The sequence below is a fragment of the Channa argus genome, chromosome 15, assembly GCF_033026475.1.
Source record: "Channa argus isolate prfri chromosome 15, Channa argus male v1.0, whole genome shotgun sequence".
In the NCBI taxonomy this organism is placed as follows: Eukaryota; Metazoa; Chordata; class Actinopteri; order Anabantiformes; family Channidae; genus Channa; species Channa argus.
The window spans coordinates 656,270-670,604 of NC_090211.1; the positions used below are offsets into that span (position 1 = coordinate 656,270).

The 14,335-nt window shown below is 39.8% G+C and overlaps 1 protein-coding gene across 3 annotated transcripts; it reads right to left on the reverse strand.

The window, feature by feature from the left end:
- Window positions 1–1,482: 1,482 nt before the first annotated feature.
- Window positions 1,483–14,332, reverse strand: slc16a3a (solute carrier family 16 member 3a). Of its 3 annotated transcripts, none has more exons than XM_067476011.1 (6): window positions 11,213–14,332; window positions 5,866–6,136; window positions 5,588–5,731; window positions 3,994–4,598; window positions 3,693–3,873; window positions 1,483–3,114 (listed from the first exon to the last, which is right to left on the reverse strand). In XM_067476011.1, exons 2-6 carry the CDS (start codon window positions 6,086–6,088, stop codon window positions 2,732–2,734), a joined length of 1,536 nt encoding a protein of 511 aa, XP_067332112.1. In that variant the 5' UTR covers window positions 6,089–6,136; window positions 11,213–14,332; the 3' UTR covers window positions 1,483–2,731. The 3 variants fall into 3 exon arrangements, with proteins under 3 accessions (XP_067332112.1, XP_067332111.1, XP_067332113.1); XM_067476010.1 differs by lacking the exon at window positions 11,213–14,332 and adding an exon at window positions 8,421–9,188; XM_067476012.1 differs by lacking the exons at window positions 5,588–5,731; window positions 11,213–14,332 and adding an exon at window positions 8,421–9,192.
- Between the last annotated feature and the right edge of the window lie 3 nt (window positions 14,333–14,335).

Genomic DNA, 14,335 nt, shown 5'->3' on the forward strand with positions numbered 1-14,335 from the left:
GATTTGGCACAGTTTGATACTCATGGTGTCAGCGGTCAGTGTGCGCTGACTTCTGCAAAATTGAGCGAGTATAAATTTGTTTTTGGGACAAAAAGGGCTCAAACAGATTGACAGTGTTGCCTCTTAATGAGACATTTTTGGACAGAGTAAATGGTCGGCACTTATATAGCGCTTTTCTACCTTCTGGTACTCAAAGCGCTTTACACTGCATCTCACTCCAAACCATTTGCAGTCACAATCACACACACCGATGGGGGAGCTGCATTGGGAGCAATTAAGTTGGGGATCAGTGTGTGAAAGTGATGTACAACAATCGCAGAAAGATGCAAAAGGACTCAACAATGAGGAACAAGACCTAAAAGTATGCAAAAGAGACGCAAAACGTCCAAAAATAAACACAATGCAACTAAAACCGACGTAAAAGAGCCAATATTCCCCCATGAAATCTGCCTGAGCTTGCACACTTTGAACATCATAAAAACACTGCAATGCTCCCAAAAGTTAAATATTTCAGGTTTGTGAAGGAAACAGGAATATTTGTCAAATGGACACACAGCCCCGGTTTGCTTCACACCCATTCACTCACACTTGCCTCCACCCTGTTGATTGGTACATCTCCCTGTCTCCACACACACACACACACACACACACACACACACACACACACACACACACACAAACTGGATTCTTGTTACAATTGACTATAAGAAGTACTCACACACACACACACACACACACACACAAACTGGATTCTTGTTACAATTGACTATAAGAAGTACTCATTCTTATCCCTCTGTGCCAGATTATCGGATCAGCTTCTTTTTGGTATCTTTTGCTTTTCTCTTGTTTAGTCTCTCTGGTCCTGAAGTCTGGTCCACTTTTCATTAGCTTTGCCCATGCTGTGCATATTTAGTTTACCTTACTGTCTTTGTTTTTAGTCCCCTAGTTCATTCTGCCTGATTCATGTTGAGTCTTTTTAGTTTCTTCAGCTTTCAGGTTCCATCTCAGTTAATTCATACTAACCAATGATAGTCTTTTTAGACTTTTGTAGCCTGCTTCAGGTTTTGGCTTTTAGTTAATTCACAGCTCACACAACCTGATTCTTATCTCCTTTCTCCTATTTTCTCAGTGTAGCTTGTCTTTTCCCTATGTTCTTGTTTTAGTTAATCTAGTGCCTCGCTTTATGTAGTCATCCAGTCCAGTCTAAGTTCATGCTAATTCTGTCTTCCTACTGAATTTTTATTTAGTTACCTTAGTTTCTGATTTTTTTAAATCCTGATCACACTGCATTTTTTCTGGTTCCACTAATAAACTGAATCCCAGATGGTTCACATTCTGAAGAGTCTTTGGGCAGAGACCTCAGGTCTTTATGAAACAACTACAGCTGGAGGATAGATAGGAAACTGGGATGTTTAGAAACATCGAAAGTCACAAATGCATTTAAAATACACTCATCATTAAAGAAAAGGAGTCCAGAGGAGCCATAATACCAACTCTTTAATACTGATCTGACAGACCCCACCTCTCACCGAGAACCTCTAATCCGCTTCGACTGTGGAAACACAGACCATATGGGAAGATGCCTTTGCTTGGATTAGACCAGATAGTGAGGGGATTACAAGCCTTTCGGGTTTGTTCACAGCAAACACTAAACACTTGAAGCATATGTTCCTACTTAGACAACAAAGCTGTCCTGACTCTTCATAACACACTGTAACAACAAAAAAAAAAAGCATAATTATGTTTTTAAGGACCGATCTGACATAATTCAAAATTTTTCTTACCGTCAACAAATCAGGTATAAATGATTAAAACTATTTAAAGTGATAACAGCAACACGACATTGAAGAAAATACAAAGACAAAAGAGAAAACAGGAAAATTCATAAAACGAAGATACTGGCCAAAACACAACAAGAGAACACACAACTGCATTTCACAAAACGTTTTACATAACAGAAATGAAAAAGGCCATTTCTCATTATGTATGAGGTAGGGACAACACTGCGTACTTTTGTTGAAGTAAACCTTTACCATCAGGCTCATGGCTCTTATGCGACTGGTTGAAGTATTTTTTATACTTATGCTGATCTTCACTTACTTTTGTTCGGTCCAATCAGGGACAAGCAATGTTTTCGTTATCTCAAATGTCATATTTTGTGAAATGTCAGGTGAAACATTGTTGTGTTTTCCACACTCTAAAGCGCTGGTGTTTCAATTTGAATAAAGTATGTTGCTGAGTTCATGCAATACTGCTTGTTCTGCACTGGTGGTTCAACTGGTGATAAAAGGTTGGACAATGAACTGAAGACATGACTCTGTTGTGTCAGCTTCAACTTAGCTTAACTTTAACACATGCAGTTGTGCCTTCAGCCAGTAGCAAACCTCAGCAGTGAGAGCTGGATGAAGAGTTCATTGACAAGAACAATATTGTTCTTATTGTTGTAATATTGGTCTTTTTGTTGGATTTGTTGACACTAAGAATATAGAACTTTTCTTTTTTATTTGCAGGTGAGTACATAAAAAATCTATGAAACTCAAAGTTACATTGCAAAGTAGCAATATAACTGAGCTCATCTATGTCTAGTACTAACTACCACATTTAAAAAAATAAAGTGATAAAATACTGCGGACATATAGTAAATATACATATATATGTAGTAACGACTCTTAACATTTGCTAAGGCAGTGACCAAGGTTTAAGCAATAGCTCCTGTCCAATACTTTCCTGCTCACAGGCATGTTTCAGGGCTGACGGTCATCTCACCATTTGTTTGAGGCTCTTTTAAGAATCTTTTCACTTCCTGTGAGTCCACTGTTTCACTTCCTGGCCTGTGCTCCTCTGCTTTCTCTTTACCTCTCTCCTTCTCATCCTTCTTTTGCTCCTTCTCCTCGCCTTTCTCCTCCTCAACGTTCTCTGCGAGTCTGCTGCACACCTCGGTCTTCATTTCATCATTTGTCATTGTGATGTTCTCAAGCTTGTCTGCTGGTGTTGAAGTCTTCTTTCTGATAAACAAAAGGTTACAAGTAGCTAGAACCAAAGCTGAGAGGACCACCTCACTCCCTGCCAGCAGGAAGACATACATGTAGTTCTTGGTGGCATCAAGAAGTCGTCCTGAAATATAGGAAAGAGACACAAGCCTTAGGATATCAAACGGAAGAATGCAATCAAACAGTCTTTTGTTTTCTGAGATACTGGGATCCTAATTTATATTCACAGTTAAAAGCTGGATAATACGGTGGCCCTAAAACCAGCAGCTAGCAGCTAATGGAGAAAAGACATGCAAATAGACAAAACACAAGCAAATCATCAATTTGACAACACAGGTGCAGCATTAAGAAACGCGCTGCAAAAGCAGAACCATTGTGAAGACCACTGTTATAGCAATGCTTCCAGGGAACACTAGAAAGTAACAGACATTTAGATTTGTAAATGTATTTAGAGTTTCTCCCAGAGCCATTTCCATTGAGTTGTGGTTTTGCCGTGAGCTCTCAGGTCCACCGTATGATAACATACAGTTGCACTTGCTGTGTATTTGTCCAAATGTGTGTGTGCACCATTTCTCCTAGAAGTTTAGTTTATACATAACTAATTTGCACATGCAAATATGGTTTGTTTTTAAGGAAACATCATGCTAACTAGATTTCCCAACTCTCATGTCGGTGCATGCTGTAATTCTGTTGCCTACTGACCTGCACCCGGTGGCCCCACCAGCACAGCAATGGCCTCCATGAGCAGGACCAGCCCAATGGCACTGGAGAACTTCTCAGTGCCAACTATTGCCATGAGAACCTCAAACTGCAGCGCTCCCACCATGCCGTACGAGATGCCAAAGAAGACACAGAAAACCACTAAAGATTTATAGTCGTTGGCCTAAGGACAAGTATGAACATATGAATGAAAGGCAAAGAGGGACCAAACCAAGCATGTGCAGGTTTTATCAAATGACTTAGCAGTTCCTTTCCAGTGCATTGCAAGCAAACATTCACATACCTGTGACCCAATCAGGTCTGTAACCCCATTGAAGATCATAGCAAAGCTGAAGAGGTAGACACAACGAGGACGCACCCATTTGAGTCCTGCAATCACGCCACACGTGGGCCGTGCAAAAATGTCAATGAAGCCCAGTATAGTGAGCAGCAGAGCTGATTTGGTGTCTTCATTTCCCAGCTCCTTGGCATAGCTCACAACAAACACTGGAGGCACAAACAATCCAAGCACCATGATGGATGCTGCCACAGTATAGATGACAAAACCACAGTCTTTGAAGACAGAGAAATCCAGCAGTTTAGCTTTGGGCTTCTTCCCTGATGGTTTTGTTGTCTCTGCTTTGTCCTGTTCTAGGCCCTTGGCCTTGGGGGACAACAGAGGCTTCATTAGGGCCCCACATACGCAACAGTTAAGTAAAAGGCCACCCAAGATGAGGAAGCCCCCCCTCCATCCGTACTGGTACTGGAGGACCTGGCCAAGTGGCGAAAGGCAGCACAGGGCCACAGGGCTTCCTGCTGCTGACAGCCCGTTAGCTAAAGGACGCTTTTCACTGAAGTAGCGGTTAAGCATAATCAGAGATGGTTGGAAGTTCAGGGCTAATCCCAGACCTGCAGAAAGCACAGAGAGTTTTATGGCTCCATCGTTTAGTGAAAACATGTAAAGTGCAAATTCCCCAGAAGAAGGCTGGTCAGTCTCTTGTTTCATTGTAGGATGTTTGTTCCAAACCTACAGACAGATCGGCGTTGCACCAGCTGCTCTTAATAGAAATTGATTGATTAATATTTATACACACAGATTACAGTGTTACAATCAAAGCGTTTCCTGCTTTTCACATTCTCCATAAAGGTTCCTACCTGAAATCCGACCCCACTGTAAGAATTTAGGGCCATAATATACAGACCTTGTTTTGTGGAAAATCTGCACATCAAATCCACCTGAGGCTCCTATTAAATTTCAGCAGTCCGCAAGTTAATCGAATTGAAATTTATCAACTTTACAACATTTTAAAGTCAAAAGTCACTCTTTTTTCTACATGATGTTCCTGGTGCCATGTTAGAATACAAAAGTTGTGCCTCCATTTTGTTGATTTTACAGTGACCGGCTCTGCACTTTGCGAGTAACTTGGAGGTGAATTTGTACATTCAACAGCTGCAGTATTTTTGCAGCGGGAGGTTTCGGGATACAATTTGACAAAACTCGACAAAACAGCATTTCATGGGTTTTCATCCAGACAGTGGGAATTTGTTCCTGCATCTGTTCCTGGCTCTTGTTTGGGCAGGTAGTGGCTCAAAGTGATCAAATTTAAAATAAAAACATAATTTGAAGATTGTGACTATTTCTCATACGACAGCTGATGAGGGGTAAGTAGAGAAGAATACGTGATCTTTATTTTTCTGTCAGCTCTGTAGAAACAAATGACTAAACACTTGTCTTTATCTCTTTTATTTAATATTCTGCAGATTTTAGATCAGATATAAATCTTGCTGACATTGGCCCCCACAGCCTTATAATCATAATGGAACTAGCTGGAGCAGCAACACTGAAAAAGTCACTACACTTTATTGGAAGGTAGGAAGCTTTTAGCAGACAGTCAGACCTGTAATGACCCCAGTGGAGAGGTAGATGTGGATGATGCAGGTGGAGAAAGAGGCCAGGATCATTCCCAGAGATGCAAAGACCCCACCCACCATCATCACCGGACGACAGCCGAAGCGATTGACCAGCACACTACACAGAGGACCTGGACAAAGTGTATTTAATCCAGTCAGCTGGGTGTGTTTAGGGGGCGTCGTACAGATATTGGTGTAAAGGTTAATTGCAGGGCTGCAAAACTCCAGCTGTTGTGTATGTGGTGTTGTACACGCAGCAGCCTACCTGTGCCATACAGCATGGCCAACAGTATGGACGAGATCCAGGCCGTGTCGCTGTATCCCACACCAAACTCCCTGATTAGCTCTTTGAAAAAAACACTGACTGCTTTGGGGAAAGCATAAGAGAAGCCCGTGATGACAAAACAGCCAGCCAGCACCGCCCAGCCCCATCCTCCGTCTGGAGCCTTCACTCCGCCTGTGTCCACGTCAACCGCTACACCTCCCATGATGTTTTATTGCTGTTATTGCTGTCTTAATGGCGGCAGACCAAGAAGCTAGAAAAAGAGGAAACTGACAATAAGTGCTTGGATTCTCAGTAACTCCATCCTATTCAGTTTCACACTTTGAATATTCGAATAATACATGATAGTGTCTGTGGCTAAAACACAAGGTTCCTCTTTCCTACATATTGGAGTGTCACTAAAACCCCTTCAGTAGTGCCATGTTCTATGTGTAGCTGTCCAATAACAATTTCCTCACAGGATTCAATACAGTCTCTATTATTAATAGTAGTATTAATATAGATCTGAAAACCAGGCTCACAGGGAAATACAAGCAGGTCCAGCTCAACACTGCAATACTGATGCTTTTATATCCAGCAGAAAGAACTATTCTAATGCTCTCCTCTCCGGTCGACCCAGATACCTCATAAACCAGTCACAGTTTCAGAACTCTGCTGCCTGTCAGCTTCTGTAATAATTCAAAAATTCTTTGACCCACCTTTTAGCCTTGCTTTGGATTAAAATATTATTATGTGTGCTTCTCATTTATTGCCTTTATTTAGATGTCATTTATGTTACTTTCTTTTATTCTTTTTTCTTGTATGATGTTTTACTCCTCATTTTTATATGTTTATGTATACTTTAATTAAATTAGTTTTACTGTCTTAGCATTTTTTGTAATTTTATTTTTTTTTTCGGTCTTACTGTCCTATAGTCTCATAACCTCATCTGGTGGTTGTCATTGACTTTTTTTTTTTTTAAAGTATACTTATGTTATGGACATTATCATTATCACTGTTTTGAATGTTTTTTAGCTTTTTCTGTCTTTGCTTCCTACACTTTTCTTCAGCTGTCAATCATCTGTGCTATATAAATAGTTTTGTTTGATTGATCGATCGATTAATTGACTGATTTGAAATACAATAACCTTGAAAAAGAAACAATTATGCAACCACCTGTACAGGAATAATTTGTATGAAGACTTTCAGTCAGTATTTAGAGTTCATCACAGTACAGAAACAGCACTGGTAAAAATCACCGACAATCTTCTCTTGGCCTCAGATAATGGACTCGTCTCTATACTTGTTCTGTTAGAGCTTAGTGCTGCATTCGATACCACTGATCGCAAGATTTTATTACTTATTATTTACGTAATAAATATTACTTATTATTAGGTGAAGTCTCTCTGCTGTTACTGTTCAGATAGTGAGGAAGTGGCTCTTGGCTCCATCAGCTCATTTACAAGCTCTTGATGGAGACAAATGAGCTGGTTGTGAAGTAAAAAAGGAGACCAAATAAGCCAGCACCCCGGTGTCTCTGGGAAACATGATCATTTCAAGCCTCACAGTACCAGGATTGTGATGTGAGCAGTCTAAAAAAAAACATGGACCACCTGAGCCTGAGTGCCTCTCCCCAGGGTCATTTGTTGGATTTTTAAGCAACCATGAGCAGATCTGCAAACACAAAGGTCCTCTAAATGTCCTTGCATGGCAGACGAGGTATTCAAGTTACATCTGCGCCAGAACCTTTTTGTTGCTACTCTACCAGAACGTCTACACAGTACCTCTCAGTTTAAAGATTTAGAGCTCATGGTTCTGAAGTTATTTCCATCACATGTGGTGCCTCTCTGCCATTTTATCCCTTGTCAGCAAACCCGTTTTGATTAATCTGCTGTCTACTACATGTCCAGTGATAAACAAATGGTCAAAGCAGACAAAGTTATCAACTAACTAGTGAAAATGTTTGAAATATTGGAAAAATTACTCCAAATGAATCCTGCTCGTGCTTGGAGTGAAAATTTGATTTTAAAATATTGTAATTGTTAAAAATTTCACAGAAATTGACACTTTAATGTAATGTTATGTACATTGTCACCAACATCATTGCTGTAAAAGAAAAGGTATGAAAATATGTCCTTAAAACTAATGTAGAGGTAATGTCATTTATGTTTATGCTTCTTAAACAAACAAGTTATTAGTTGTTAATTTGATAAAAGGTTATTAATTATTTCACTGTTGTCTGGTAAATACCATCATCTGAAAGTACTTGGAATTTTTCTTCAGTCATTTTAACTTCGAATGGAGGTTTGTTGTTGAATTGTTGAAGGTTTAAGGTCACGCATCACATCCCTGTTTACATCACGAGCTGCACGTCACGAACACGCGAGAAAACCCACAATACTACATCAATTATATCGGATCCGATGTAAAAACGGGGTTAATAAAATCCGCCGGTCGCCGAGACTAAGACAAACTCCGTCCCGCGTCCCTCCCCTCACTCCCTTGGACATTACAGGAGACATTCGAGGCCCACAATGCGACAAACTGTTGAATCTTACCGGCTGATGCGGCTTAGACCTGCTTTCCCTCCTCCAGCGTCCTGCCTCAGCACCGGAGCCGCGTTTCTCCATGCACGTCTGCCTGCAGACCGTGAGCAGGACAGACAGGGCCAAGTCCCGATACTGGGTCCTAACGCCTAAAGTTCACTGTCCTCAGACAGCGGGGACTAATAACGGCCGTGATTTTGAGCGTTTTGTTTGATTGCAGTATCGGGGAGACTAGCTGGACTAACGCTGGTATCAGTTCTACAGAGAAACGCTTGGAACAAGATCACTGTAACCATGTTTTTCTGCATCGTGTAGGATTCTCCAGCATCTCAGTGATGTGGGTAATAATAATATTCTCCTGTGATAATTAATAAACAGCAGGACACTACGGTACCAAATTTCACTGGATAACTTCACGCTCTTCTTCCGTGTCACACATACAACCGTCCGCCGTAACCCGGGCAGGTAGGAACTACACTCTTAATCAAGGGACACATAAAATAATTCAAATGAACACGTCAATTTGTAAATAAAGAACTGTAGCTGATGATAAAGTAATAACTGTAAATAGAAAATCAAATCAAATCAACTTTTCCAACATAATGTTATGAACTTAAAATATATATTTTGATTGTGTAGAGATTTAGAATCAGAAATACTTTATAAATTCCAGAGGCTCCATGTCAGAGTAGGAAACTGTGCATAAGAACATGACATATAAATATAAGAAGAGAATAAAATAAAAATTAAATATAAAGTTAAAAATGTAATCAGAGTATCTCAGAGGAAGGAGTTATGAAGGTTGAAGGCCTGGAAGCAAGGATTTCCTGTGGCACTCAGTATTACACTTTGTTAGTATGAGTCTTACACTAAAGGTGCTTCTATGCATCACCAAGCATGTCATGCAGAGGATGGGAACCATTCTCCCTTCCAGCTTGGACAGCATACTTCTGCTTGACACTGCTGTTAAAATGTCTGGCAGGGTTGTGTCAGGAAGGGTATCCGGCATAAAAAATCAACATGTGAACAAAAGGATCCACTGTGGCGGCCCTGGACTCACAGGATAAGCTGAAAGGCCAATAAATAAATAAATAAATAAATGATTAAATCATGGTCAGTTTAATTTGGATTTTATGCCAAATATTTACAAGGAAAAAAACTTTTTTTGCATCAATGTGAAAAAAGATTTCTACAGGGAAATTTCAAATGGAAAAAAAAAACAGTAACTGAAATATTCCCCTCTTTAAGTCAGTATTTGGTAGATGCACCTTTGTGTGGATCTTAATCAGCTTCAAATATCAAATAGCAATGTTTTACTCTTCTTTGCCAGACAGATTATAAGCTGTGTCAGGTTAAATGGCTGTTGTGAATGAACAGACATTTTCAAGTCCAGCCGCAAACATCCACCAGTTACTTTTAACTGTTACACATTTAAAAAGATTAACAGTTTTCAGCTTGTCCCCACAACACAATGTGTTCTGCATGTTAATGTGGAATGAGTTTTTACACTGGAAGCCCTTCCTGCCATCACCCTTCAATTTTTGTATGGACTTGGAGCCAGCAGCAGGAGGGACACACCTGGTGGGATTTGAGCCCACAGCCTTCTGCATCCCAACCCAATTCTCTACCACTGAGCCACATGGCTCCCTATAACTGTTCACCATTTAAACTGCAGAAATCAGTTGGACAACAACATCTGGGCTGGGAGTTGCATGTGGAACAGCTATCAGCTACCTAACATTAGAAACAGTAAGCAACTGATGCATTGGCTTATCAGCTGATGCAGCTCTGAGGCTACTTAAAAAAATAAAAATTAAAAAATTAAATATATATATATACATATATACATTTATAGCTTATTTTTACATTTTAAAGATACTCTCTTCCCCCCTTCTAAGCATTAATGCTGTTTTTTTAGCGTGTTAGAACCCAGCTCTAGTGTAAGAGGAAATGTCTCATTGAGGGAAAAGAGTTGGACACAAACAGAACAGCATCTCCCAGGATGTGAACATGACGTTCAGAAATTTGATCAGACAGATTTATCAGATTTTGACTACAGTTATGTTATAATTAGACTGTGTCATTTAAAACCCACCTCCATAGACTAGTCAGACTTTTCAGGAGGCTCAATGCCCAAAGGTACAAAGCCGGGTGACACATAGGCTTTTTATATGTTGTAAATACATATAACCTGTGTTTAAAGTAAGCGTAAGATGTTTAGTGCTCAGACTAATCTGTTCACTAATCTGTTGCTCAGCTTCGCCTAAATATAATGCTGCCTCTTTCTCAGTACATAAGATCTGCAGAACAGCAAGAAATGCAGAGAGTCAGGACCCTAGATTATGTGGTCAGGACACATTCAAACATACCGAGTTAACAATTATTAATTTTAGAAAAGCTTATTATTAATTTCATTACTGTTTTGCAAATACCATCATATGAAAGTTCTTGGAATTTTTTTTCTTGTAAAATGACCTGGAGAATATTGAGGTGTATTAAAGTCAGTTTAATTTCAAATGGAGTTTCCTTGTCGATTAGTTGTATGTGAACTAAGGTCGCTACAACATCCCTGTTTACATCATGAGCTGCACGTCACTACTCTGTCACGTCACTAACATGCGAGAAAACCCACAATCATACATCAAATTTATTGGACATCAGCGGACCTGATGTAAAAACGGGCTTAATAATATCCGTGAGTCACCAACACTAGGACAGACTTCGTCCTGCGTCCCTCTCCTCAATCCCTTGGACATTCCAGGAGACATTCGAGGCCCACAATGTGACAAACCGTGGAGTCTTACCGGCTGATGCTGCAAAGAGCGTCTGTCCCTCCTCCAGCGTCCTGCCTCAGCACCGGAGCCGCGTTTCTCCCTGCACGTCTGCCTGCACACTATGAGTAGGACAGACAGGGCCACGTCCTGATGCTGGGTCCTAACGCCCAATGTTTTAGTCCCATTATTTTAATAATGAGCGTTTTGTCTCAGTCTTGTATCAGTTCTCCAAAGAAAAGGTTAGAACAGGATCAATGTGTGTGACTTAAATGTTGAGGTGCAGCATCTCCCCTAAAAACTACAACCATTCGACTACACAGGCTGCTGCCCCCTTCAATGTTTCCCATAAACCAGCAGAACCTTGATGATAGTAGTTCATAAACATTTCAGCTGATGATGTTTGCATTTTATTCAGTTTGAGTACTTGGGAGAGGCGGATTTTTAGAAAAGAAATGGTCAAAATTTAAAAAGAAATTTGTGGTATCTGAACGGCTTATGTCTTCAGCTTTTTGAATCCTAGAGTTCAGTTCAGTTCACTTTTGTTTGTGTCATGCATATATTAGTGCTGAGCCCACAAGAACTGACAAAACATCATAAATACTGTAGCATCTTTGGCATGAACACAATATTATGTTATAAACAAAAAACTCTCCTATCCCAGTTTCTGCATACAAACTCCAATAAGCTCAAAGAAAATGATTTCCTTAAACCTAATTCATTACTAACTAATTACAAATTGTAGCCATTTTACAAAATACAACAACCCACATTCATTAAATAATCATATAATGAGCAATAGAGAATAGAAAAGACTTCATTTTGTCCTCAGAGAGCCGAAAAACCGGCCTCTTTCTGTACCTGACTTCCAAAATCTGCTGCAGAGTCTCCTACATGCCTAATTACCAACATTTCATCTGGGATTTTTCTCACTGCAACTCTCTCTTAAAACTTTGAGTGCTGAAGAACATTAGATGTCTGTACAGTCTCTCATTTCAGCTGCTTAAGCCTTCAGAGGAGGCCAAGGTGTCTTGGTGTCCTTCCCTACTATAAGCTCCTTCTTAAAAAGTCACTCATTTTTTGAGAACAACCGCCAGATTTTACTTGTGCGGTGTTTTGTTCATCTTTAATCTTTTTAAACGGTAAAATGGTAAATGTTCTGCACTTATATAGCACTTTTCTACCTATTGGCACTCGGAGCACTTTACACTGCTTCTCATTCACCCATTTACACTCACAATCAGATACACTCACACAACAACTGCAAGATTGGAGGAAGACCGCGCTACCTTCCTGCGCTACAGTCGCCCTTTTTTAAAATAATGACTGTTCTCCAAAAGATATTTAATAAATTGAAAATATTTATTTTTCACACAGTTAATTGGAGTGTTCTTGCTCTTTGTGCACGACACTGATTTACTAGTAACTGAAACTTCTAGATCCATGTGTATTTATACTGTGATCCTTCAAAGACACTCACTGCGCTCAGGTCATCTCCATTTACTGCTTAAAGGGTTTGTATGAAGTTTGTTTGGGCTGCAATCCTGTAACTGACACCATTAGAGGCCACTAGAGGGCACACGAACAAGCTGTTAACTCAACACTGACACACCTTTACCTTCAGAACTGTGGAAGTGAGAGTTATCATGATGATGGACACATTGACCTGTCTATGTAAAGAATCTATGGCTCACAGTCAAAGTCTACTTTTTTCCAAAGCTTTTTCATATAAACAAAAGTATAGGACCATTTTCCTGCTTTGTCAACAACCGTCACTAATCACAGGTCATAACACAACTGAGGAGTTAAAGAACAACAACCTTTATTGTCATTGAGCACTTATACTTTTTGCACATACACTATATTGCCAAAAGTATTCGCTCACGCATCGAAATAAATGAATTCAGGTGCACAAAGGTCCATAAAGACATGGATGAGTGAGTTTGGTGTGGAAGAGCTTGACTGACCTGCACAGAGTCCTGACCTCAACCCGATAAAACACCTTTGGGATGAATTAGAGCGAAGACTGCGAGCACTGTGTATTATGTATTTCATAAACACACTTCCCAGAAGAGTTGAAGCTGTTATAGCTGCAAAGGGCCGACGTCATATTAAACCCTATGGATTAAGAATGAGACATCACTAAAGTTCATATGGGTCTAAAGGCAGGTGAGCGAATACTTTTGGCAATATAGTGAATATATTACAGTGAAATTGTTTCTCTGCAAAAGACCCATCCCCTTGTATTTGCCATGTGTCTGTTGAATGAGCTGACAGTCAGTGTTGAATTTCACCTTGTGTTTGGGATGAAGCCAAGACTTACATTTAAACTGTAACTGAACCGACATGAATTAATTGAAGACTTTCAGTCAGGATTTAGAGTTCATCATAGTACAGAAACAGCACTGGTAAAAGTCACCAACGACCTTCTCATGGCCTCAGATAATGGACTTGTCTCTATACTTGTTCTGTTAGATCTTAGTCCTGCATTTGAAACAATTGATCACAATATTTTATTACATGAAATTGGGATTAAAGGAACTGCACTAGGTTGTTTCAAATCTTATCTATCATACAGATTCCAATCTGTTCATGTTAATGATAAATCCTCCATGCACACAAAGGTTAGCTATGGAGTTCCACAAGGCTCTGTGTTAGGACCAATACTTTTTACTAGGTTGGACTACTGTTAATTCCCTACTTTCAGGATGCCCCAGTAACTAAAGAGTTACTGGGGTTACCAAATCAACTAAACAAAATGAAAGAAAACAATAAATCATCCATCATAACATGATTTACTCTCGCTCACTGTATTACTAAAACATGTTCAAAACTAATTATGTTTATTTGACCAGATGCAGAATTAATGCACCTACAGATTTTTGGAATTGTCACACATTAGCAATAAATACAAAATGGAGTTGGGGCTGATGGAAATGTTAGTTTTGCAGATTGTTCGGGACTAAGTTTTACACCGAGGGGGACATTTCATGGCAATATGTCCAATAGTTGAGATTTCACTGTTAACCACGTTCCCGGTAATAGAGTCAGAGCATGACCAAACCTAATGGGATGCATCCTATGGGGAACATGCAGGTAACTACATTTCATGGCAATCTTCTGAATAGTGGTTTATTATTTTAGTGTGGACACTGG

What these genes read in the sequence shown, in the direction of transcription:
- slc16a3a (XM_067476011.1), bottom strand. Translation starts at nt 6,088, where the DNA reads ATGGGAGGTGTAGCGGTTGACGTGGACACAGGCGGAGTGAAGGCTCCA. An exon ending in CTCCACTGGGGTCATTACAG is followed by an intron (nt 4,599 to 5,587) that starts GTCTGACTGTCT and finishes TGCTTTCTGCAG; the next exon opens with GTCTGGGATTAGCCCTGAAC. An exon ending in CAGACCTGATTGGGTCACAG is followed by an intron (nt 3,874 to 3,993) that starts GTATGTGAATGT and finishes ACTTGTCCTTAG; the next exon opens with GCCAACGACTATAAATCTTT.